The 26,749-nt window shown below is 43.6% G+C and overlaps 1 protein-coding gene across 1 annotated transcript in view; it reads left to right on the forward strand.

Annotated features, from left to right (window-relative positions):
* Window positions 1-1,840: 1,840 nt before the first annotated feature.
* ZBBX (zinc finger B-box domain containing) overlaps window positions 1,841-26,749 on the forward strand; it is a 36,018-nt gene continuing 11,109 nt past the window's right edge. Inside the window, exons 1-11 of the mRNA XM_056850377.1 lie at window positions 1,841-1,952; window positions 2,356-2,469; window positions 10,012-10,099; window positions 11,341-11,389; window positions 12,502-12,611; window positions 13,902-13,997; window positions 17,964-18,140; window positions 20,684-20,861; window positions 22,836-22,956; window positions 23,407-23,546; window positions 25,277-25,377. Coding sequence (XP_056706355.1) covers window positions 1,885-1,952; window positions 2,356-2,469; window positions 10,012-10,099; window positions 11,341-11,389; window positions 12,502-12,611; window positions 13,902-13,997; window positions 17,964-18,140; window positions 20,684-20,861; window positions 22,836-22,956; window positions 23,407-23,546; window positions 25,277-25,377 — 1,242 coding nt within the window. The 5' untranslated portion in view covers window positions 1,841-1,884. The remainder of the gene's footprint in view (window positions 1,953-2,355; window positions 2,470-10,011; window positions 10,100-11,340; window positions 11,390-12,501; window positions 12,612-13,901; window positions 13,998-17,963; window positions 18,141-20,683; window positions 20,862-22,835; window positions 22,957-23,406; window positions 23,547-25,276; window positions 25,378-26,749) is intronic.

The following is a 26,749-nucleotide window of genomic DNA, read 5'->3' on the forward strand; positions in this document are numbered from 1 at the left end:
ACCAGCTTTGATCCACACATTTAATGCATCTAACAGTGCATTGTTGTAGAGCAGTTAGCATAATCATGTTTGCTGAATCCCATACTGTCACTGGAAAAGACCGTCATGATAGGAAAAGTTGAGGGCAGCAGGAAAAGAGGAAGACCCAACAAGAGATGGATTGACTCAATAAAGGAAGTCACAGCCTTCAATTTGCAAGATCTGAGCAAGGCTGTCAAAGATAGGACATTTTGGAGGACTTTCATTCATAGGGTCGCCATGAGTCGGAAGCGACTTGACGGCACTTAACACACACACACACACACTGTCAAAGACCATTTCCATTTATTTGGAAACTGTTGGGTTTTCCAGGACCTTGCAAACATTGTCCTTGCAACTGTCAACATATTTAACATCATTTCTGCATATGGGAGTTGTACTAAAACTATGCAATTCAAAAGAAAACTTTCCAGTGCTCAATATTCCCTGTATCAGATATTAGGGTAAAGGATAAGGCATTATTTAGATATTCATACCCCACTTTTCTTCCCAGTAGAGACCCCAAAGTAACTGACAACAGCGTTCTGCCCTCTTTCATTTTATCCTCACAACTGTATGAGCTAGATAGGCTGAGAGAGAGTAACTAGCCCAAGGTCACCCCGCGAGCTTCTGTGGCACAGTGGGATTTCAAACTGGAGTCTCCCAGAAACTAGTCTGACACTAACCAATACACCATGCTGCTTGGTCAGTTGGTCATCCCTGTGCTGTTTGACTGCTGTGCTGACGAATGGTTGTGTCTTGAAGGACACTTGCTGTTAGAAGTTTTAGGATGGTTTTAGGATAATTCTGACTTCTGTAAGCAGAACAGGCAACTTTCATCTGTCTGAATTAAAATGGCAAAGATTTTTACAGTCTCTCTTTGCATCAATTTGCAGCTTTCAGTATTGCACTGTCAGCTGCTTCTACTTTCTGTAGATGTAGTTAACAAAATTAAGGAAGGGGCTGTGGCTCAGTGGCAGAGCACGTGCTTGGCATGCAGAAGGTCCCAGGTTCAATCCCCGGCATCTCGAGTTAAAGGGACTAGGCAGGTAGGTGATGTGAAAGACCCTTGCCTGAGACCCTTGCCTGGAAAACCGCTGCAGGTCTGAGTAGACAATACTGACTTTGATGGACTGAGGGTCTGATTCAGTATAAGGCAGCTTCATATGTTCAATGTGTTGATGAATAGTAAAAAAACCACAAAGTCTAGATGAGAAGCCATGTTAGCTGCAGCAAAACCCAGAAAAACATGTGTGTTGTGAGCTTCGAAAAGCAAGTGTCTGTTTTATGTATGACATTCATGTAAGAGTCTATATACCAAGTTTACTTGTGTTCAGCAGAGAACAGAATTTAACTGAAATTTTTATGGAAATTTTTTAAGGCTTAACTCCTGTAGACATTTGCCTAGGATTAAGACTCGTTGAACTTGGTGGGGCTTACTTCTGAGTAAATCTGTATGTTTCTATAACAGCCCAGTGTTGCCTTATGTGCAAAAATGAATTCCCTACTCTCCCGGTCCTCCACACTATAATAGAATTGGTCACAGATTATGCTGTTACCTTAATTGCAGTTACAGTTATTTATAATCTTGAACTGACTGGAGTTTTAAATTATATTTGTAAAATTGTATTTCTCTACAGAGTTTTTAAATTGTCCTTATTGTATTTATTGTATTTTATTGGATACTGAAAGGTATTTTATTAATTGTTGTTAGCCACTCTGGGCCCCTCTTTGCCGTGGGAGGGCAGGATATAAATTGAAATAAACAAACAATTGTTAAATTTCTACTTTTTTCCTCTTCTTTTGCAGCAGGCTTTCAAGGCTGAATGATTTGACAGATCACTGTAATTTTTTAAATTGGCAATCATGAATGCCAATGACTTTGTGATACTCCCTGGTTCAAAAGCAGGAATGTCTGTAAAACTGAAGGCAAAGTAAGTTCATTTCCTCATTAAATATTGTTCATTTCTTCACATGTATAGTGGTTGGTGGAAAGTGCCGTCAAGTCGCAGCTGATTTATGGCGACCCCCTAGGGTTTTCTGGCCAAGGGACTTTCAGAGGAGGCTTGCCATTGTCTTCCACTGCATAGTGACCTTGGATTTCCTGGGTGGTCTCCCATCCAGGTACTAACTAGGGCTAACCCTCTGTAGCTTCTGAGATTGGGCTAGGCTGGGCTATCCAGGTCGGGGCGTACATGTATAGGCCGGTCTCCAAACACCAAAAGATAATGTCTCTTTTTCCTTCTTGTTTATTTCAAGTACTTGATGCAGAGTAAGAAAATCATATCTGAGTGCCACATTTTGTTCTTGTGTGTGTTTTAAATTTAATCTCTGCAGAAGTGTGCGAGAGTTGCAGTTGGAGAAGGTTCAACTGGAACTTGACAATAAAGAAATGGAAAGGAAATTGCAGCAGCTTCAGTCAAACATGAGCAGAGAGAAGCTCGAGAGAGAGTAAGTGGCATTAAGAGTGATGATTCTAGTGAAGATATTTTTTATCGAGGGAACTAGGAATGGGTAAAAGCCCATCAAGACAACGTAGGGCTTTGTTTCCTCTGAGTTCATTCCCTTTCTTTACGTCTGTTCTACCTCATGAACTCTTTATTTTTAATATTCCTCAATCTGTTTGCCTGACTAACTGCCATCTGGCTGTTAACCTCTTTTTCGCATTATGGCTTTATTTATTTATTCATTTATTTTCATTTATACTACCACTTTTCTCACTGGGTCCCAAGGCGGATTACACAAATGATAAAAAAAGTTTCAGTCAATCAGTAAGCAGATTATAAGATTTGATATCATCATCATCATCTATATAGCTACCATATATACTCGCGTATAAGCCGAGCTGAAAAAGCCGGCCTCGGCTTATACACGGGTCAATACGGTAGAGGGGGGAGGGGGGAACTTACCGCCGTCACCGCCGCCATCGCCGCCGGGCCCGCACACCTTTCCCTGGCCGGCAGCGGCCTTCCTGGGCCAGCAAGAGGCCCCTCCAGGCCGTGCCGCCGCCGTGCCCGCACCGCTTCCTGCGGCCGGCAGCGGCCTTTCTGGGCATGCAGGAGGCCGCGCTGCCGCGCCCGCACGGCTTCCTTCGGCCGGCAGCGGCCTGGGGGGGCCTCCTGCAGGCGCAGGAAGGCCGCGCCGCTGACGATTCGCTGCCTCTCCCGGTGAGTAGGGGGTTCAGGGGCTCTTCCCCCTCTCCCCCCTGGATGGCACTGGGGTCGGGGTGGGTCGGGAGGGCCCGGGAGGGCGACCTGGGGCAGGGGCGAGATCATCCCTGCGCTCTAAAATGGCGGCCGCCATTTTAGAGCGCAGCATTACAGGTAAAGGGAATTTCTTATTGACCCTCGGCTTATACGCGGGTCAATAAGAAATTCCCTTTTCTGGCCTCAAATTTGGGGGGGTCGGCTTATGCTCGGGTCGGCTTATATGTGCCCCTTGTCTGCGGATACCTAAATCTTCAGATAGGGGGCACACTCACCCCCAACAGGTTTTTCTGCAGGCTTGGGGGACCCCCTAGGTCTGCAGAAAAATCTGAAAAACTAGAGGGTTTAAATACCCCTGACTTTAAAAATAGCATTGTCTGCTCATGTGCAGACAAGCTCTTCCCTGTTGAAGTGGTGGCAACGGCCGCAGGGATCCACCTGGCCTGGTGCAACTTTGGTGGAGGAAGGGGGAGGCCTCCCTTGCTTCCTTGCCTGCTCACCTAGACCGGCTTTGGGTGGGTGTGGCCTCCCCCACACACAGCCTTGCTCTCGCTGGCTTGCCTGAAGCTGCTCTAGGCAAATGAGCAAGGCAGGGAGGCCACCCCCCCCAACTCTTGCCGGCTTGCCCAAAGCCGCTGCAAGCAGGCTAGTGAGGATAAAATAAGAAGAAGAGAATTATGTAAGTCACTTTGGTCCCCACTGTGAAGAAAGGTGAGGTATAAATTTCTCTCTTTCTCATAATACCAGAACACGGGGTCATCTGCTGAAGCTGGAGGGTGAGGGATTCAAAACTGATAAAAGGAAGTATTTCTTCACACAACACATAGTTAAATTGTGGAACTCCCTGCCCTAGCATGTGGAGATGGCTGCCAACTTGGAAGGCTTTAAGAGGGGAGTGGACATGTTCATGGAGGAGAGGGGTATTTGTGGCTACTAGTAAAAATGGATACTAGTCATGATGCATACCTATTCAGGATCAGAGGAGCAGGCCTATTATATTAGGCACTGTGGAACATAGACAGGATAATGCTGCAGCAGTGGTCTTGTTTGTGGGCTTCTTAGAGGTACCTGGTTGGCCACTGTGTGAAAAGATGGACCTTGATGGACCTTGGTCTGATCCAGCATGGCTTTTCTTATGTTCCTATGAAAATGAATAATAAATATAGCTGAAGATGAGGGGAAGATAAAAGGTAGGTTTGTGAATGGCTGAGGAGAGAATGAGGCAAGGAAAGGGGAGAGGATACAGAGGTTGTCAAGAGGAGGGAAAGGGGAAATAAGGTGGGGAGGGGATACTGGGGGAGAAGATGTGCTTCCCCTCAAGTCCTTAAGGGTTCCCTACCATGAAAGTGGGCTTGGCTCTGTGACCAGTGCCACACAGCTGGGCCATAGTTTTCCTAGGTAGAGGCTGTGTGGAGGGGAGCTGAAGATAGGGGCAGATTGGCTGTGGGGTGGGAAGGAGAGAAAGGAAAAGGGGAGCGCTGGGTGCTGCCAGGGACGGGAAAGAGGAAATAGTGTAGGGAGGGAGAAGAGATCCCCTGGAAGTCTTTGCGGGTTCCCACTTGTTTAAATCTAATAGCAAAGATTCCTAGTAAGACAAAAATGCAGTTAGGCTGGGGTTGTAGAACAGGGTAAAGAAACCTGAACAACATATGCAAATGTGCTTGTTTAAGGCAACAGGACAACCAGCACAGCATGCAAATGTATCTGATTAAGTCAGCAAGATAGTCAGTGTAGGGAAGACTTCATCCTTATTAAAAGTCACCTCCTGAGCTGAACAGTTACACCAGCAGCTTTGTTCCTTGTGCAAGAAAGCCCTCCTGAACAATTCTGTTTTGCAAGTTTTGTGGATCAGTAGAAGCATGGGGGTCTTGAGAGCCAGCATCGTGTCGTGGTTAAGAGCGACAGGCTCTAATCTGGAGAACCGGGTTTTATTTCCCCACTCATGAAGTCTGCTGGGTGCCCTTGGACCAGTCACAGTTTTTCTCAGAACTCTCTCAGCCTCACCTAACTCACAAGGTGCCTGTTGTAGGGAGAGGAAGGGAAGGTGATTGCAAGCCACTCTGAGACTCCTTATGGTAGATCATGCCTTGTGATCCCCAGCAGAATGTTTCAGAGGGCTCAAAAGAGCCCCCTCCTACCTCTTGTGTGTGTAAAGTGCCGTCAAGTTGCAGCCGACGTATGGCGACCCCTTATGGGGTTTTAAAGGCAAGAGACTAACAGAGGTGGTTTGCCAGTGGCTTCCTCTGTGGTCTCCCATCCAAATACTAACCAGGGCTGACCTTGCTTTGCTTCCGAGATCTGACAAGATCGGGCTATACCATGCTGCTTTCCCTCTCCTACCTCTTAGCCTGGTGTCGTGAGAATTTTTGTTATTGAACATTAGTTTATATTAAAATTATTAATTTATATTAAATATTATTAGTTTGTGTTAAGAAAAACCAATTAAGCTGTAGCTTATTAACCTATAACTTAGAAGCAATATGAAGACCTGACTTTTAGCTGACATCAGCTCTAATTATGCTCTTGACCCTAAAGGGCACAGAAGCTAGTCAACTAAAGCACATTACGTGCTCCAAATCAAGGCCGTTCAAGCAGGCGGCAAATTGTCTGCTCACATAGGGGGAGATTGTTTTGGAACATTGACGGATGGATAGGACAATCAGATATCAGACTTGGACACTGGAAGAATTATTATGGAACAAGATATTTCTAAACAATCTAGTCATGATTTGTGAAAACTCATTTCCTAAAGAATGTGACAGGGAGGGGTCATTTGAGACCCTCTCCTCACGGTCCAGCCCATATAAAGCTGATCCAAATGCCCAGTCCTTGTCCTTCCACTGAGAGACCACAGACCCATTGGATGGATGCCATCTTTGTCTCTTTGGAAGTGACCCAAAGGCCTTTGTTATTGTCTGTCTGTCTGTGTATCAGTCTCTATGTGGGATGTTGTTAAATCTGTCTAAGTATTATTTTTCTCTTTGCCTTACAACCTCGTTAAGTTCAATAAACCTATATGCTTTACTGTTATGCGTGTGTGGTCTGAGACTGTCCTAAGTACATTTTTCCTATTACACACTCTGGCTTTGCTTGGTAAGTAGCAGGCAGAGGAGTCCAAAAAAAATAAAGAGCTCAAGGGAGAGAATTTGCAGACTTCTCGCATCACCTGGCAGAAATGTTGATGAGCTGCACCCCACTTAGTCTTGTGGACAGAAGCAGAGAGCCTTTTCCAGATTAGAGCCTTTTCGCAGAAACACCGTTCCTTGAATAAGCACTCACAGTAACAGAGTTTAAATTACGGGCAGAAATGTACCAGCTGGTTATTAGGAAAACTTTTTTTTTTACAGTAAAAATAGTTCAGCAGTGGAATTGGCTGCCTAGGGAGGCGATGAGCTCCCCTTCACTTGCAGTCTCCAAGCAGCTGCTGGATGAATGTTCGTCAGGGATGCTTTAGGCTGATCCCATATTGAGCTGGAGGTTGGAATAGATGGCCTGTATGGCCCCTTCCAACTCTATGATTCTAACTAGTTTGGGAGTGGAGCAGAGAGGAGTTAATAACTTCTTCGACAGATGTCAGAGTCGCTCTTGCCATCCAGTTCTTCCCAGAGCCGCTGGGCTTGATGGCAGTTTAACTTTCCTAGGGGACTTGATAGTGTTACTGCCTTCCTTCATTGATGCTGTGGCCAGTTCTGGCTGCGTCACCTATCTTTGGCTCCAGTCCTACAAACCTTTAAAAGATGTTTCGGCATGTCACAGCCACCTTGAACCACAAGGAAGGCAGGGCATGGTGTAGTGGTTAAGAGTGGTGGTTTGGAGCGGTGGGCTCTGATCTGGAGAACCGGGTTCGATTCCCCCTCTTCAACATGAGCGGTGGAGGCTAATCTGTTGAACTGGATTTGTTTGCCCACTCCTACACACGAAGCCAGCTGGATGACCTTGGGCTAGTCACAGCTCTCGTAGAGCTCTCTCAGCCCTCCCTACCTCACAGGGTGTGTTGTGGGGAGGGGAAGGGAAGGTGATTGTAAGTCAGTTTGATTCTCCCTTAAGTGGCAGAGAAAGTCAGTATATAAAAACCAATTCTTCATCATCATCTTCTTTTAATAAATGAACAGTATATCCATAAGAAAAATAAGTGTAGTGTAAAACACATTCACGAAATATTTCTGCTGTAAAAAGAATAGCCTGTTTTCCATTACTGACAATATTTGTTATCATAGCCTTTCTCTGTGTTTTGTCGAAGGCTTTCACGGTCAGAGTTCATTGGTTCTTGTAGGTTATCCAGGCTGTGTGACCGTGGTCTTGGTATTTTCTTTCCTGACATTTCGCCAGCAGCTGTGGCAGGCATCTTCAGAGGAGTAACACTGAAGGACAGTGTCTCTCAGTGTCAAGTGAGGACAGTGTCTCTCAGTGTCAAGTGAGAGACACTGTCCTTCAGTGTTACTCCTCTGAAGATGCCTGCCACAGCTGCTGGTGAAACGTCAGGAAAGAAAATACCAAGACCACGGTCACACAGCCCGGATAACCTACAAGAACCAATTTCTCTGGGTTTGTTTACATATTTGAGTAGGCGATGAATGGGTGTCAGTTTTCTGTAAATACATTCATGGCCCTAGTTCTTATCCACAGTTGTATACCGGCCAGAAGTTTGTACATTACACTTGTTGCCAAGTCTTCCTGCACCTCTCCGCAACAGATGCTTTCTTACTGTGTTTCCAGTTTTTTCCATAATGATCACTACGGCAGATGACAAGCTGGTTTCCTGCTAATCCTTCCATGCGCTCCTCGGGAGTGAACTGCATGTTCACTTGTAAGTTAGTAGATACTTCAGTTTCTTCTCAAACAGCTGAACAGGCAAAGCTGATCTGAAACCGAAAATCAGGTTGCCTGTTCATCTGTGCAAGCAACTGTAGTAGAAACTTCAGACGGCTCCCGGTGCGCATGTCGTCCTTCCCTTTACCTTTTGTCTTTTTTCACCCTGTTAGCATTTTGATATCAGAGTAGTTTTTAAGCACCCTCTCACCCACTGAAGTTCACTTTATGTACTTGTGGAGTTCTTCCTTTTTTTTTTTTAAAGGTAGTTATCTTTTAATGGAATCTCAGCCCTACATAAGTTTAAGTGCATATGCATGCATTTACAAAAACCAGGAAGGTTGTAATTGTTCTGTATTTGATAGAAACAATTTAGGAAGTCAGAATGTTCTGCAGACAAAGCAGAACCCTGAATATCTGTAATTCTTTTCATTTCTGTTCTTTATTAACCTCTCTGAATCTGCTTCCCTTTCTCACTAACGTGAATAATAACGCTAACGTTCCTCTCTCGGAAGAGCTTTGAGAGGGTGCAGTCATTAGTGTTCCGTTGCACTTAACAAGATGTATAGTCCTATTTAAGTGTTAAGTGTTGCTAATTGCCTTGGATCATCGCCATTAATTTCTACATCCTTTCCTCAAAGCATTTAATGGGGGATTCTCGCTTTGAGAAGCCTTTATTTATTTATTTATTTGTTTGTTTAAAGCAGCCGCTCTTCAGTTTCTCATTTTAATAATCTGCTTGGCTAGTTGCTTGCAGCGAAGCGCAATGGTATTGGAATTGGAAGCAGTTACAGTTTCATAAGATGTGGTTTTCCCCACCTTGTTGACAATACCCTTAAAGCTGGAAAATGCTAGGCTTTGTGGACCTTGTAACCTGCAGCATTCATTTGACTAACTCTGAGAGGATAGCAGAGAAGCCCTTCTACACCCTTGGGATATCTCACTTTTGTTCCAGAAAGGGAACCTTGTCTTGCTGACGTTGGAAGGATGACGCAGTAAAGCTATGTCTGGAAGGATGACTCAATAAAGCTATGATGCTGGAAGGATGACACAGTAAACACTGCAGGATAGAGCTCACTTTTATTTGAAGTTTCTTCCCCGAAACACTGAATCAGGAGTCTCCCTATCTCAGGAGCCACCTCTCACTTAGTGTCTGAAGAAAGGGTTTTCTCTCTCTACTACAATCTTCCCCTTGTCACCACTCAAGTTTGGTTTACACAAGCTAGGTAATATTTGAACACACAGGTTCTAAAAAGGTGATTGTAAGCTGGTTTGATTCTTCCTTAGGTGGTAAAGAAAGCCGGTATATAAAAACCAGCTCCTCTTCTCCTCCTCCTCCTCCTCTTCCTCTTGTGTAGGAAAGATGTATTCATTTACTTTTATTCAAGATATTTATACCCTACCGTTTGATCCCTATGGATCCACAAGCCAACTGGCAATCAGTTTAAAGTGACATCATCATTAGCCCATCTAATGAACCACAGGGTTGGATACACATCTGCTCTTTCAAGAGGGAGAGGGGCACTTCTGCTTGCCCTTCTTTTATTTATTTATCGTTATTTAAAACATTTTAAAACTTTTGCACAGCACTGCTCCCCCCCCCCCCCCCAACATTCAGCGCTGTTTCTTGTGGTCCTTCAACTCTTCAACTTTTCGAGCAGCGTATCGGGCTGAAGGAGGAAAGCCACCTTTCACAAGGAAAGCTCAACTCAAAGTTTGGGCCCATTCTGAAATCAAGTGCTTTCAAGGCCCTTTGATTTCAACCTTTAACCTATCTGTTGAAATCAGCGGGACTTAAAGGCATGCCTCGCATTTTACCGTTTTACGGCATTTTGTCACACCACACAGTGTCTCTGTCGAATGTTTCTGAACTCCCCTCTTTGTAAAAGCTTGCTTTGCCCGTTGGGGGAGGGGAGCGAAAGAAAAACAGCATTCATAGAAGTAAGTAAACTGATTCTGCTGTTGGGACTTTTTTTAGACAAGCAAATGGATATCATTGGAAATCTGGCCAGGCTGGCCTGGGCCTGCAGCCCCAGTTGCCACAAAACAAAGAGAACACTGCAAAGGTAAGAGTGGTGCTGAGATTCCAGGTGAGGTCACAGAATTTGCCTGCTTAGCTAATTTTCCATTGTGTTCATATGGTTGTAATAATAATTTTAAGAGGAATAGACGTCATAGTCCCACTGTATACAGCACTGGGCAGGCCACAGTTCTGGAGGCCTCACTTCAAAAAGGATGTGGATGGAATGGAGCGGGCGCACAGGAGAGCAACGAGGATGATCAGGGGCCTGGAGACCAAGCTGTAGGAGGAATGGCTGAGGGAGTTAGAAATGTTCAGTCTGGAGAAGAAGCGGTTGAGGGGGGGACATGATTGCTCTCTTGAAGTAATTGAAGGGCTGTCAGGCAAAGGCAGGGAGCTGTTCCTGCTGGCAGCAGAGGATAGGACTCACAATAATGGGTTTAAATTATGGGTGGAAAGGTACCAGCTGGATATTAGGGTTTTCCCCCCCAGAAAGAGTAGTTCAGCAGTGGAATTGGCTGCCTAGGGAGGTGGGGAGATTCCCTTCACTGGCAGTCTTCAAGCAGCAGCTTGATGAGCACTTGTCAGGGATCCTTTAGGCTGATCCTGCATAGAGCAGGGGATTGAACTTGATGGCCTGTATGGACACTTGTAACTCTATGATTCCTTCCCCATCTCATCTGTCCCTCTTTAAAAAAAAAACAGGGGTAAAGAAATGGGTCTTCCTATACAGAAAAGTTGCTTTTGAGTCTGTATTGCAAAAGAATGCAAGGCTCTTTTTGATTTTGAAGAAGTTTTGTTTTGTTCGTTCTTTCATGATGGCAACTCCGGCTGATTTTTTTTCTTTTTGCTGACTAAAAAGGCTTCAGAATTGTTCTAGCCTTATGCCTACATGTGCATGTTGATGGTGAGCATGGATGTGGCTTTAATTTTGTTTTTGTTTTTTTGTTTTTTTTTATGTGTTTGCTGTTTGTATCATTGTTCTGTCCACCAGCTTCTGTTGAATTTGTACCATGAAAGAGGAGTTTTTACAAAGTTCTCGTGTATGCAGGGCCATCAGTGTGTGTGTGAGAGGGGGGGATGTTTTTTCTCATGTCAGAGATGTTTTAAATAATAATTGCATGACCTTGGGGGTATAATGGAGAGCTTAAACTACTGTTTTTGTTTTTAACCTTGCAGAAGAATAACTTGAGGGGCCCAGAATTTGGTATAGCTGGTAAGAAATCTGAAAGGCAAAATCCACCCTGTTGAAAGCACTACCCCTTCGTCTTCTTTTTCCTTTAACAGATTTCTTCAGGCAAGGTGAAGCTGAGAGTACTCAAAGAGCAAGCGCAAGGTAACGAATTGTCAGTATTTGACAGCTGTTGACCAGGTATGAGAACTTGGGCTATTTGTTAAGTTGGGCTTTGAAGGACGCTTCTCTTGAGCATTACCCTAAGAATTGTGGCCATCAAAGGGAGTGAGGGCAGCAGCCATACACCCCACCATCCTGCCTGGACCCAACTCCAGCTGAGGACCCTCTTTTGTCACTTGTCCTTTTTACAATACAGGTTGAGTATCCCTTATTCGGATTACTTGGGACCAGAAGAGGTCTGTATTTCGGATCTTTCTGTATTTGGGAATGTTTTGGAATTTTTGCATAAACATAATGAGATACCATGGGGATGGGACCCAGGTTTAAACACGAAATTCATTTATGTTTTATATAAGTTTTATATATACTTTATACATAAGAAAGGCCCTGCTGGATCAGACCAAGGCCCATCAAGTCCAGCAGTCTGTTCACACAGTGGCCAACCAGGAGCCTATAGGAAGCGCACAAACAAGGCGACTTCAGCAGCATTGTCCTGCCTGTGTTCCACAGCACCTAATATAATAGGCATACACATAGCCTGGATGTAATTTTAAACAATGTTTTAAATAATTTTGTGTACATTTGAACCATCAATGGCACTGCTGAGGTCCTGTGAGTAATGCCTGCATGCCCGCTCAAAACGTCCAGTTTCCAGATCAGTCCCGATATCAGATGTCCGGATAAGGGATATTCAACCTCTCTAAATGAAAGATTAATTGGAGAGAGTATCATAGAGTAGTGCCCCCTCCGCATACCTAACCCCCACCATTCTAACAAGTAGCATTCACTTGACTAACATGCTAAAAAGTCTGTCTATAAGAAAGGTTACCGAAATCTTAGTAATGTAAATGGGAGTCCTCTTTTCCTTTGAACAGAAATGAGCTGCTAAGTTTTTATTTCATGCTCTATTTGGAATTTTTTTTAAAAGCATTCACTTCAGTGCTTTGCTGTTTCCAGATGTTTCCACATTAACAGCTGTTCAAGCAGCATCAAGTTTTATTGGGGTCAGTGTTTCTCTTCCCCATGCCGTTCAGTCCAATGCAATAATCTCTGCTTGCCGCAGTTTGTAACTTTTTATCTTTGCACTTCCACAGAGCCGTCTAAACAGTTAGTTGCACCTAGAGTTGCAAGCGCTGCAACCATGGAAAAGCCGAAAGTGAAGGGAAAGCCATGTGGTCAGTGTGAGACAAAGACTGCTTTGCTGGTAAGTGTGGAGGGGGAGCGGCTAGTCTTATTCTCATTCTGGGCAGAGATATGTAAGTTCAGCCTTCACCATATGTGTGAGAGAGGCCAGAATGTCTGACCTCTCCTGTTATCATTAAACTGCCCAGGTACTCACATAGGGAGTCTCACCTGATTTATTATACTAGAAGAAGAAGAGTTGAAGAGTTGATTGTTATACCCTGCTTTTCTCTACCAAAAGGAGTCTCAAAGCAGCTTACAATTGCCTTCCCCTCCCCCCTCCTCTACAACAAGCACCTTGTGAAGTAGGTGAGGCTGAGAGAGTTCTAAGAGAACTGTGACTAGCCCAAGGTCACCCAGCAGGCTTTATGTGGAGGAGCGGGGAATCAAACCCTGTTCTCCAGATTAGAGTCTGCCGCTCTTAACCACTACACCATGCTAGACCTCTCTCTTTTCAACTCCTCCCGCTTTTCTCATCCCCTTCTGTCGTTTTCTGTAAAAATGAGGAAAATGATATTTTCCCCCCTTTGTACCTGAAGAAGTGAGCTCTGACTCACAGAAGCTTATACTGGAATAAATGTTGTTAGTCTTTAAGGTGTCATAGGCCTTCTGTTTTGTTTTGCTATAATAGACTAACATGGCTATCTCACTGGAATTGCTTGATTAATACCAGTGGAGGACCTCTTGGCATGGCAGGCTGTGCATGTGGAACATTCAGTATTTCTCTGCATGCTTCCTTCTCTGCCTGCTTGCCCAGGATCAGTTCACATAGTCGCTGCATATTGAGAACTTAAAGAAGGAAGCCTTTCAACCCTTCCTATCAAATGGTTCAGCATCATCTGTGCATTCTTGGCATAAACGATCACCAGAAAGTGCAAGCTACCTTGCTTCATGTTCGCCCTCTTGTCAAGTGGAAAATCAATTCAACTTGATTACTGGTTTCAAGCTCTGTGTATGGATCTTTATTGTTCTTTGTTTATTTGTGTTAATATCCTGCCCCCCCCCCCCCAGAAAACTGGTTTCCGTGTCAATTACATTGTTGCTTCCTCACCTCTAAAATTCATGTTGGTTTTACCGTTAACTTCTTCCAGGCAACTGTAGACAACAATGTGTTCCCCTTTCTGTGTTGATAGTGGTCTGAGAAGAAGCTATACTTAACAAAAGGGTGATTGAACACAAGTTGTAGCCTAGATTCCATTTATAGCTGCCACCTGTACCTCCTATGATTCAAACGGTTTTGTGAGATGAGCAGGAGAAAAGTAGAAACTTGGTTTGGGGGGATTTTGACTTCATTTTTATCCCTTTTCTCAAGGTGTGTTTAGATTGTGGAGAAGTTTATTGTCCTAGCTGCTTTGCCAGAGTCCATCAGAAGGGGGCACTGAAGCGCCATAGAACAACTTGCTTGCAGGTATGTGTGTTTTGTCTGTATATGCAAGACTCTAGTTTATAATTGTAAAATCTTTCTGTCTAAGAAGCCCCGTGTGTTCTTTTGCTTGTCTTATGTAGAAATCCTTTTTCTTTTAATTTGTCATGGCATGATCACCTTATCCATTTATCCTTAATTATTTATTCTGAAACATTTGTGAGTCAACAGAAAAAACAACAACAGAAGGCTGTCTGGGCTTTTTAAAATGCCGTAGCTGCTTTTAGGCTGAACCTGAAACTAAACCAGATAATTGTCAATGCATGCATAGATTGAGGCAGCTCTGTGTTTTGCAGGACCGTGGTAGTGAAGATTTCATCCCAGGGTGGCTTACTCATCCCAGGGTGATTTCCCTCCACCCACGGCAGCAGAAAAATTCACACGCCATGAGGTTTTCGCTGTATAAACAGTTTGTGAACCATTTGCCTGAAGCCAGCTATCATGACAGGGCTTCATGTCTGTTTTTGTGAGTCTCCGTGTCTGTGACGAAACCATTAACGTTGCATGGTTGCTTGGCTGTTCCTGCTGGCGGAATGCTTTATTTCCGCCGGGTTGTGACTTTGAGAGCAAATGCTTAGGCCCACCAGTGTGCTTCGGGTAGCACGGATTTTCTAATGCTTACGGGTTTCCTGCACCATCTCTTGTGTGTCATTCCCCCCCACCCCACCCTACCCTGGCTTGAATTTTCATTCCTCTGTAATTTTTCTTCCGGGGGGGGTGAACTTCCTTGTAGATTCTTCCCATGCCACTGCCACAGCGTGTAGGTCCTCCTCCCCTGATCGTTGCCTTTCTTGCTAACGGGGCAGTCATAGACTAAGAGGGACCCATGATTTTGGCACCTTCCCATACAAGATCATTTTCTAAAACTGTTGGCAGCAGCATGAGAAGCTTTAGCTTGAGTAAATCTTTGTGAACAATGTGGATCATTTCCTTCCTCCTTGAATGCTGCATCCTGCTTTGGAAAAGTGTACATACTGCATCTCTCTCAGTTGGATGTTCATCGTTTTCTTCCCTTGCAGAGCAGTGCCTCGGACCCTGTTTTAGAGATTAAGCCCAGCTCAATGACTCAATGGGGAGGGGCCGTGGCTCAGTGGTAGATCCTATGCTTGGCATGCAGAAGGTCCCCAGTTCAATCCCCGGCATCTCCAGTTAAAGGGACTAGGCAAGTAGGTGATGTGAAAGACCTCTGCCTGAGACCCTGGAGAGCTGCTGCCGGTTTGAGTAGACGATACTGACTTTGCTGGACCAAGGGTCTGATTCAGTATAAGGCAGATTCAAGTGTTCATGTGCTTTCATGTGTTCATAATGGTTTCTTCTTTGGAAAAAAGAAAGGGGGAAAAAGATAATTCAAGGGGGAAAGTGAGGGCTACATGGAAGGAACATCAGAACAGCATGCCACAATATTGTCACCCAACTTGTCTGTTAAACACTGATTTACTTACTTAATTTATACTCCTCCTTTTTCCCTGATGGAGACCTGAAGTGCTTTACACCTATTAGAATTTCTTTACCAATGGTTCCTTGCAGTAATCCTAAACAGGTCTACTCAGAAGTAAACCCCCTTTTATTCAATAGGGACGACTCTCAAGGAAGTGTTTATAGGATTCCAGCCTTGGATCCCACTTCTTCCTTCTACTTCTGCTGCATCCTTTGTCATCTGGGGCAATCCTCTGCTGTGCCAGGGTCTTCCTGTGAGGGCAGAAAGGCAGCTACCACCAGAGGGAAGGGCTGTGCAGCAGAGTTCCACTGCCGTAATAGATGAAGATGAGCGCAAAGAGAAGCAGAGCTTAGAATCCGAACCTTAATTTATGTCCACTCTACAAAATTAAGCCGATTGCAAATATAGCATGTTGCCAGGGTTCCAACCGAGGAATGTTGGAAGTTTTAATGATATAAAGGAGCTAGGGTATGCTTAAGAGAGTATACAGGCAAAAATTAATGGGCGAGGCGTGAAGGAAAGGGACAAGTTATCGACACGCCCGGTTGTTATGTATGGGACATATAGGGAGACGACAAAATGTTGGAATGCGAGATGAGATGGATGGAAGGATTGAGTTGTGTGTGCTGTGTTTTGTTCAGGGAAGAAAATTGATTTGAGGGAGCTTTTGATGCTGGAGCGAAAGCTCTTTTCTTCCTGGACCTTTCTTTTTCTGTGTAATCTTTTTCATGATCTGATTGGATGCTTTAGGAAATTGTTATAATATTTATTTTTTGGTGTTTTTAGAAATACTTTCTAGCTGTCTTTCCTCTGGTTCAATTTAAAGTTGCTGTCCCTTTGATGCCGGCTGATATCCCCCCCCCACCCGCACTTTGCTTTTTTAAATAAGGATGTTGAATAAATACATACATGAATGGCCTAGAACTGATCCTAGTAGTTACACTGATGAAAATATTGGGAATGCTAATAATCAAGGAATAGGAAAGGATGCCTCCATATATTTACAATTCAATCCTAAGGAGAGTTACACAACTCTGAGTTTATCAAACTCATTGGATTTAGAAATGTGTTGCTCTACTTAGGGTGGCACTGTAAGTGAAAGATGAGGACAGATATGCACATTGCGGTTGCAACGGAGAGAGTCAAACATTAAACACAACAGGCAATGCAAAGTAGTCAGGCTGCCTCTTTGTAATGTAAGAGCATTCTCTAATTCTCGCAGAAGGTCGGTGAATTTGCATAGTATATTGCGCAGGTTGTTGATTCTGATGGAACATCTGTTAAGCGAACCGCCTTCCAAGCAGGGAAGAGACATTGCCAGGGGTACAGGTGCCTCATCTGCCTAAAGTATAAGCAATAAGGAGCATATTTTAAATAAGAAAAAGGGTAAACTGCATGGAGCAGTCTCCATTTTTGTATTAGACATTAGCCATTTGGGTAGGTAGAATTTTTTTGGTGAAAAATCACATTGTAAATATGCTGGGGGGGGTGCTGTTTGCAGATACCTTTGTCTTGGAGACTGTTGAGTGCTAGATTTTCTCATGTTTGATTAGTGTAGACAAAACTAGCGTTTTGCGTAAGTAAGCCCTTCTGTTTGTTCAGCCTTTGACTACCTTGGGTTTTATCCTTCCTCTTAGCAGATGGTGGCACATTCCTCCAACGTAAGGCGACACCACCTCTGTTCCTTGAGTAATAGAGGAAAAGTACAGGTTTTCAGCACCTAACCCGACCCAGTTTTGGTTGAGGGATCTTTTAAGCCTGTATATACACAAAACACAAACTTGATTCAATATTTTTTTATGAACTAAGACAGACCTTTTCAAGTAAAGAAAGTTGATTTTGTTAAACTAACAATGTGTGGACATAAAAAGGGGGCAACAGACCCTTCTAGAAACAGTTCTTAACAACAATCTTTTAATGTCTGAAAGACACCTATAGATTATCTAAGCATAAATACATCTTATGTGCCAGGTGTATTTTCGCCACCCTTAGCTGGTTTTTAATAGAACCCCCCAGTGCCTGTGACTGTGTAGTGCTCCTGAGGAATAGAGATCTGGGCCTTGAGCAAATAGTGTAAGAAAAGAGCTGTATTTATAACAGCTCAGGGTTGGCGGGGAGTGAGTGAAAATAAGTGTGTGTGTGTGTGTGTGTATGAAGAAAGTTGTATTAAGAAAGACAAAGAGCAGAGATGGGAAAAGAGGAGGATCGAACAATGATGAAAGCTAATAGATAGGAAGAAAGTAGAGTCCTTCAAAATGTGGTGTTGGAGGAGAGTTTTACGGATATCTTGGACAGCCAAAAATACAAGTCATTGGGATAGAATCATAGTAACATAGAGTTGGAAGGGACCTCCAGGGTCATCTAGTCCAACCCCCTGCACAATGCAGGAAATTCACAAGTACGTCCCCCCCATTCCTCTACTCCATGCCCAGAAGATGGCAAAAAAAAAAAAAAAACCCTCTGTAGTGTGTGTTCTCTTTTGAAGTCAGTATGCGACTCCTCTTTTTTCATAGGCAAAACCACATGTTCCCATGGGGAAACTGCAGGCCGCTCAGCTGTTCCTGAAAGAAATCTATCCTGATGAATCTAACGGCAAGATAAATTATGAACAGAAGAAAGAAGTTAATGTCTCAGAGGATCCACTAGACATTTCTTCACCTTTACCAGAAATGCCAACAGACGATATAGAGGTAATCTAAGAAGTATGTTATGGGAACCATTCTGTCTCTTATCAAAAGTGTATCAAAAGTTCATTTGTTGCGGATGCAGTCCACTCCGAATCCAGCACAGTTATGCTCCATTTATTTCAGTGGACTTGGCTTTCCCTGTCCTCCTGAAATCGACTAAGTACTTAACTTTGGCTAGAGTGTGCTCTTAGATAGTTATTTTGACCTATCTTAATAGCTAAGTGTAGGTTACAAATCAGAAGTTACACATCTGTTCAAGCACCAAGGTAAAGCCTGATATATGCAAAGTAAGTATATGCGAAGTGGTGTCGATACACAGTAGTGTATCCCTATGCGTATTTTCTAGCTTGACACATCTTGAGGAGTAGCCATGTGTTTGGAGGAGGCTTCCGCATATCAGTTAGGTTTTTCAGAACCCACCCTATGAGAAAGCTGATAGGAAGAAAGTAGATTCCTTTGAAATGTGGTGTTGGAGGAGAGTGTTACGGATACTGTGGACTGCCAAAAAAACCCAAAAACAAATCACCGGGTTATAGATCAAATCAAGCCTGAACTGACCCTAGAAGCTAAAATGGCCAAACTGAGGCTATCGTATTTTGGTCACATTATGAGAAGACAAAGAGTCACTGGAAAAGACAGTCATGCTAGGAAAAGTTGAGGGGAGCAGGAAAAGAGGAAGACCCAACAAGAGAAGAATTGAGTCTATAAAGGAAGCCACAGCCCTCAATTTGCAAGACCTGAGCCAGGCTGTCAAAGATAAGGATATTTTGGAGGACTTTGATTCATAGGGTTGCCATGAGTCGGAAGCAACTTGATGGCACTTAACACACACACACACACACACACACACACACACGAGGATGCAAAGCTGTGCGATGTTCCTAGTATTTCTATCCTTGGACTTCATCCATCACATCAATGAGCTGAAGTACTCCAGCATACAGCTTTCTATTGTTCTGTACCATTGCTATAGAGAAGTGTAGTCTGAAACCCTTTTCCCTGAGTTGCTAGCTTTCCATGTGCAGATAGCCGTGTGTTTGCACTAAAATTTGCACGAAGCAAAATTTAACTTTGCAATCAATGTTTTATAAACCAGTGATACGTGCCCCTCCCTCTGGACTTTATTAGGGGGAAAATTGCTTACTGCAAGCATCTCTGTTGAAAAAGCTTGGTGAGTGGGGGACTGTGAATGGTCCTTGGTTATGTTTATAAATGTACACAGGGATGCCCCCTCCTTTTCCCACCTCCCTGTAAATGAGGAGAAAAAATGTATTTCTCTTTGTGAAATGAGTTGGGAAGTAACTGGGAGAATGGGAAGTAGTTGAAAATGAGGGGGTGGACTTTTACCCTCTTTTTGTCCTGCTGGGGAATTGCATTTTCTCAGCTAGCTGTAGCTTCAGGCAGAGAACAGGGAGGCCCTTAAACAAATACGTTTTTTGTTTGTTTTGTTTCTTAAGACAAAAAAACAAACAAATCAGAATTGTAGCTCCATCATAGTCCATAAACTTTGCAAGCAGGAGGTCCCAAATTTAATCTCTGTCCTTCTAGTAACAAAGGGTCTCCACTTCCAGAACTGGGGAATACCTCTGGTTTGGGCATTTGGAGAGCCGCTGCCTGCAGAGGTAGACCGCACAGTACTAGATAGACCAGTAGTCTCACAAGTTCACACAAGCCAACTTCACAGTTTTGTATTATTCTAGAGAAATGAAGACACTCTCTCGGCATGTTGTTTTTCATTTGTAGGTCTTTGAATCCTTTGCAAAATGTTTCTGTTTATGCTTTTTTTAAAAGCCTTAATTTGGAGTGAAGAATGGATAACAGGCTTCTCTTAAAAACAAGTCTAAATATAGTTCAGTACGGCGTTGTTACATAATGCATAGGTAGAGCAGGCCTCATTTCTGAGGGGAAAAGGAAAGGAAAAATAATTGTCTGCTGCAGTTTGGTAGAAGAGGCTTTTAAAATGCCTCACAAAATCCACTGGCTCCAAGCTGAGAGTTGAATAATATATAGCATTATCTTTGGCTAATACTATTAATGTTTTAATCTTAGTGGGTTTGCCTCTAAACATGGAGTCCTGAGATCTTCTTGCCCCCCTTGCAGATGTGTTTGTGAGAAGTTGGGCTTATTTATAACCTACATAGCTTATGCTCTCCACCAAAAGCACTTTGTTTCTCTCTGCCTTTCTGTGGCTCAGCAGTAGAGCATCTGCTTGGCATGCAGAAGGTCCCAGGTTCAGTCCCCGGCATCTCCGGTTAAAGGGACCAGGCAAGTAGGTGATGTGAAAGACCTCTGCCTGAGACCCTGGAGAGCCGCTGCTGGTCTGAGTAGACGATACTGACTTTGATGGACCAAGGGTCTGATTCAGTATAAGGCAGTTTCATGTGTTCATGTGTTCATTTCCTTGACAGAGCTTTTACAGCGAAACACATAGGGGCTTTCTATAATAATAAAGCTGTCACCTGGCATCTCTATTAATTGTTTGGCCTAGGGTATATTGGAATCAATGAAGTTCAGTTAGTCACAGGTAATTCTTGAACTTTATCCAGGTGGTTTCTACAGTACCAACAGGAGATATGTCCAAGTGCCAGTCTGGTGGGTGTTTACTTGATGGTACCTTTAATGAAGAAGAGTCTGCAAAGCATTTCCAGGAAGCACTAAATCAGTGGAGAAGTGGGAATTCCCCTCGGAAGCCTGTGGAAGAACGCGGCTGTCAGTCTGGGTCAGGTATAGAACAATAGCTGCTAAATAACGCTTGAGGAAAAAACACATTTGGCGTAGAAGCACTTCCTTCACTCTGAACAAATAAGCACAACTCTGATTTTGCACTGGTCTTTCAAGAAAAGTGCGGTATCATTTCCACATCTGAAACGAAATACAACAATTCCCTGTATTATTTTAAAAGCAGAATGTCAGATCTTCTGTTCAGGATATGGCAGTTGCAGCCGCTCCAGGCAAAGGGTCGATTCCAGACTAAATGTTTCTGTAATCTACTTTTCCCTCTGATTTTTCACTTCCCACTGTAGTCTTTTTTAATGCCATTCCTCTGGGTTCCCTACCCCCCACCAGAAGGAGTATTTTGTGGAGAACTTTTGGGTTGCAGTAGAAGGGGACAAGCAGGAAAGTTCAATTGAGCAGTGGGAAATTTAGTCTGGATCCGCCCCAAGATGAATGAAGGATACTCTTAGGAGCGGTAAGGTAAAAAAAAGAAGAAGTAAAGGTCATTACTGCAAGCCCCAGGTCATTACTGACCCATGGGGTGATGTTACAAAACGACATTTATGGTTAAAACGCTTAGGGCTGTTTAGCTTGGAAAGGAGGCAGTTAAGGGGAGACATGATAGAGGTCTATAAACTTATGCCTGGTATGGAGAGAGTGGACAGGGAGAAGCTTTTCTCCCTCTCCTTATACTAGAATGCGGGGTCATCTGCTGAAGCTGGAGGGTGAGAGATTCAAAACAGATAAAAGGAAGTATTTTTTAACACAAGGCATAGTTAAATTATGGAACTCCCTGCCCCAGGATGTGGTGATGGCTGTCAACTTGGGAGGCTTTAAGAGGGGAGTGGATGTGTTCATGCAGGAGAAGGCTCTCCGTGGCTACTAGTCGAAATTAATACTAGTCATGATGCATACCTATTCTCTCTTGTATCAGAGGAGCATGTCTATTATATTAGGTGCTTTGGAACACAGGCAGGATGCTGATGCTGCAGTTGTCTTTTTTGTGGGCTTCGTAGAAGCACCTGGTTGGCCACTGTGTGAACAGACTGCTGGACTTGATGGACCTTGGTCTGATCCAGCATGGCCTTTCTTATGTAGGCAGATAGTGTTTATGGAGTGTATGCCATTGGAGCCCCGTGGCGCAGAGTGGTAAGCTGCAGTACTGCAGTCCAAAGCTTTGCTCACGACCTGAGTTCGATCCCGACAGAAGTCAGTTTCAGGTAGCCAGCTCAAGGTTGACTCAGCCTTCCGAGGTCGGTAAAATGAGGACTCAGCTTGCTGGGGGTAAAGGGAAGATGACTGGGGAAGGCACTGGCAAACCACCCTGTAAACAAAGTCTGCCTAGTAAATGTCGGGATGTGACATCACCCCGTGTGTCAAGAATGACCTGGTGCTTGCACAGGGGACCTTTACCGTTTTATATGCCATTGCCTTCCCCAGTCAACTACACTTTACCCCTGGCAAACCGGGTACTCATTTTGCCAAACTCGAAAGGATGTCAGGATCAAAATCAGATCAGTACTGGAGAGCTTTGACTGCTGTACTGCACCTTATCGCTCTGCGCCACAGGGCTCCTAGTTAACAGCTACCTAATTAGGATTGTCAGCATTCAATTGTATGCATCCAATTAATGAATCTGGTTTGGAGAATGAAAATTGGCAGTTCTGCGATAGCATTGTCCTGGTTGCTGGGTTCGGGTCTACTGAACATGCATCTACACTGGTAAGTTAACAAGCGCCAGTCGTTGATTAGTGAAGCATCTGCAGTGGTTGCATGACCAGGGTTATGCGTACGCTCCATGGGTTGGACATGTGTACCAGGGTGTGTACCGGGCTAATGAATCGGACCCTTAGAGTTATTTTCCTGAGCTTTCCCCCTTCTGCTTATGTTGCTAGAACTTAAGAGTTCTTACTGATTATGAGTTGTGATTGTTACGTGAATACGTTTGAATGGTAGCTAATATATTTTTCTGTATGCTTATAGAAAACACGGAAACCTGTGAGGCGCAGACGAGTCCTCCAGTTACGAGGAAAACTATGGAATTTCAATTCAGAGAGGATAGCTTGAAATATATGGAAAAATTATGGCTTAAGAAGTATAAAAGGTATTCATTAAGTTGCTTACACACACACACACACACAAAAACAAACCCTGCTCCTGATCTAGTTGCCTCTTGTAATGTAGTGTTTAATCAAAGAATCTGTAGAAAGATATTGGAAATTATAGATTTGTAGTTGGATATGTTACGGATATTAAATGGAATGGTTTAATTTTAAGGGTTTGTGTCGTTACTTAGCAAGCAAGTTGGAATGTTTTTTTACTTGCTGTGTTCATAGAAGAAACTGCGGGTATGAATTTTAGTGTTGAGAAGAGCTGCGTTTGGTACTGACTTGTAGTGATTTGCTGTACTCTGCCTGGAACCCAGCAATAACATGCAGCCATTCTTAGAAGAGCCAGGCAAAGTGGTTGAAGACCAAACTTCAGCTGAAATGTGCTGGGATTCACAGTGTATTACTGCAGCTCTGAAGTATTTGTTTCTCTCTTACCTATATAGAAATCCACTTGATATGTTGCCGGATTTTCTAGAAGAGGAACTTAAGCCTACCAAATCCCCAATAAATGAAGCTAATGATACTTGCATTAGAGAAGAAGAAGAAGAAGAGGATGAAGAAGTTGCAAATGCTCATTTAGCAGGTTTGCTGGCCATCTTGATCCATTATGGAGTACTTTAGTATTCCCATAGGCAAAACATTATAAGAATCCAATTGGTTAATCAGTTTTTTGGGAGGATGAAAATTGGGGCTCAGCCCAACACTTGCTTCTCTGAATTCCAAGCTTTCTTTCTTTTTTTAATTTCTTTTTAAAGTAAGTCTCTAGCCATTTTCCTTATATCTCCATAAGGAAAAAGGCATCTCTGCGACGAGAAGGGTAGAGACTTTCTGCTTGCATGGAGAAAGGCCAGGAAACATTGTTCAAGTGAGAGGCTGTAGCAAAATTTCTGGGCTGCAGATGCCTCTCTGTCTCCTGTGCTTTTGACACAAGATGGTCGTTGCTTTTATGACAAGACTTCTTTTCAGTTATGGATCCAATAGTACCTTGGTCTAGCTTTAGGAATACTTGGTCATTAGCTTTAGGAATACTTGGTCAGCTCTCTCACTGAGCCAAACAAGGGTGGAACATGCCATCCTTTAGCGGGAGACTGCTTCTTATCAACCTTGAATTAGAAATTGTAGATATTTTTTGTTTTCTACAAAATGGGACAGAGGATGTTCTGAGAAGAAGGAAACACGATGATAGGTACAAGCTAACTACCTTAATTTATTTTTCTTGATGGCTGTGTCTGGAAGACTGTAACTCGGGATCCTATGCCCTCTTTCAATGGCATTAGTTCTCAAATCCCAGGTGTGCGGGGTACTTCAGCCCTTTCTGTTTCTCTGCCAGTCAGTGCAGCAGATGAGGACTGATTGAAATACCAGTGAAATCCGTGGGATAACCCTGCTGTTTTCTTAGATTGAGTGGGTCTTTTTGTGTTTAGGTATATGTCTTTGTGTGTTGGGGGAGAATATTGGGATGGGAAGGACCCATGCATTTTTCACAGGAACATCTTGAATGGCCTGTTGGTTTGTTGGAGCATAGAACTATAAAATGTGGGAAGCTTATATCTGAATGAGCCCTCTTTTTTCCCTTCCGATAATCCTTGGTTGTACCCCATTCTCCCCTCCCCCTTTTTTTCTGGAACGTTCTGCTGCTGTGGTATTCTCAGTTTATTCATGTGGTTCCCTAATGCTATCATCTCAGAGATCTGAGATGCTGCAAGCACTTATTTTATTTTAGGATTTTTCAATTTAATGTCAGTTGCCTTCTCTTGACAATGTATCCCAACTGCTCGCTCCTAGAATATGAAACCAGGGAGTGTACTTTCATGTTTAATTCACAGTGAGTAGCCGTGTTAGTCTGTTTGCAGTAGTCAAAAAGGGCAAGAGTCCAGTAGCACCTTAAAGACTAACAAAAATATTTTCTGGTAGGGTATGAGCTTTCGTGAGCCACAGCTCACTTCTTCACATCTGAAGAAGTGAGCTGTGGCTCACGAAAGCTCCTACCCTACCAGAAAATATTTTTGTTAGTCTTTAAGATGCTACTGGACTCTTGCCCTTTTTGATTTCATGTTTAATGTATTCTTAATTTGGAATTGTTCATCTGCATGAGTATTTCGCAGTTACATAAGAGTATGTAGATTTGAGTCCAGTAGCACTTTCAAGGCCAACACGATTTTTAGGGTGTGAGCTTTTGTGAGTCAAAGCTCCCAAGCTACGGGACTCAAATCTAGCCATACTGCTGCAGACCAATGTGGCTACCCTCTGAAACAGGAACATGTGTTAGTACATAAGTCTTAAAAAAAAGAAAAAGATTTTTTTAAATTCCAGCTGAAGAGATGAAAAAATACTGGCCAGATGTTAGGAAAGAAGAGCCAGAGGCAGTTCCTGTAAACCTTGAGTCTTCTCTGAAAATTGAGATCCTTGAAGATGTAAGTACGTATTGCACAGTCTGTCCTGTTCTGTTTTATTTGTGGCAGATAAAGCCCTCGTAAACATCTGTAAAGTGATCTCGCTCCATGTCCATTTCAGACAGCTTAATCTCCGTGGCAGTCGGTCACAGGCTCGCATCTGATTATATTGTATAACCGCATATGTCTTGATGATAACTTCCAGTGGGAAGAGGCACGGGAGGGGGGGGAAGACCCCTGATCATTTATGAACTTCTAAAAATCTGCAACACATAAAACAATAGATGTAGAACTGCTGTATTACACTTGTCAGTAGTCAGAAATATGAGCGTGGGTTTATGTGATAAACAGTAGAGGTGCTGGGGACTGACCTCCAATGTGATTCTGCAAATGTAGTACAAAGTACACATGAGGCTGCCTTATACTGAATCAGACCCTTGGTCCATCAAAGTCAGTATTGTCTACTCAGACCGGCAGCGGCTCTCCAGGGTCTCAGGCAGAGGTCTTTCACATCACCTACTTGCCTAGTCCCTTTAACTAGAGATGCCGGGGACTGACCCTGGGACCTTCTGCCTGCCAAGCAGAGGCTCTACCACTGAGGGGCCACAGCCGCTCCCAGTAGAATGTAGCTGTGTGAGCTGCCTGTATATTTCAATGTGGTTTATGTGTTTCTTATACAAATATCTAAATTGAGGGCTTTTCTGCATGCTTGAGTTACTCCTGATTTTCTTGGGAGTCGATCCACAAGTATTGGAATCGGTTTATGTCTTCACATACAGATATCTAAACTGGGGGCTTTTCCTCATGCTTGACTTGTTCCTAATTTTTCTTGGGTGTCAGTCTACAAGCATTGGAATTGGCAGCATTAGGGGAAGGGCCTTGGTCTCTATGCCCTGTTCATTGGCCCTCTACAGCAACTGCTGGCCACTGTGTTGGGAGAAGATGCGGGACTGGCTGAACTTCTGGTTTTATCCAGCATGGCTTTTCTTATGTTCTTATGAGCTGGAGTATTTCCAGGAACTTGTTTTCAACACCAGAGCTCATCTTTGAGATAGGTGATGATACAGAAAGAGTGTGCCTTTGAGCTTAGCTTCAGTAGCTTGGCTTTGTCGACCAGTAAACATAACACTGCTATTGCAAATCTGGAATTAGGAAGGCAACACAGGGGATCTCTGAATCTTGGCACCTCTCTTTTTAGTGATCAATTGCTGGATGTACTCTGTTGGCACAAATACTATGCACAGCTGTCTACGCTGGAGGAAAAACTGGTTGTTATCAGTGGCAACAACTATGGATTCTGCTAACTTAAAAATGAGTTTGCCTCCATTCACGTTGCATAAAAAGAAAGGCATAGCGAGTAATGAGATTCCAAATGGCTTCCCTCCCCCATGTT

This window comes from Euleptes europaea, chromosome 5 (assembly GCF_029931775.1).
Source record: "Euleptes europaea isolate rEulEur1 chromosome 5, rEulEur1.hap1, whole genome shotgun sequence".
NCBI lineage: Eukaryota > Metazoa > Chordata > Lepidosauria > Squamata > Sphaerodactylidae > Euleptes > Euleptes europaea.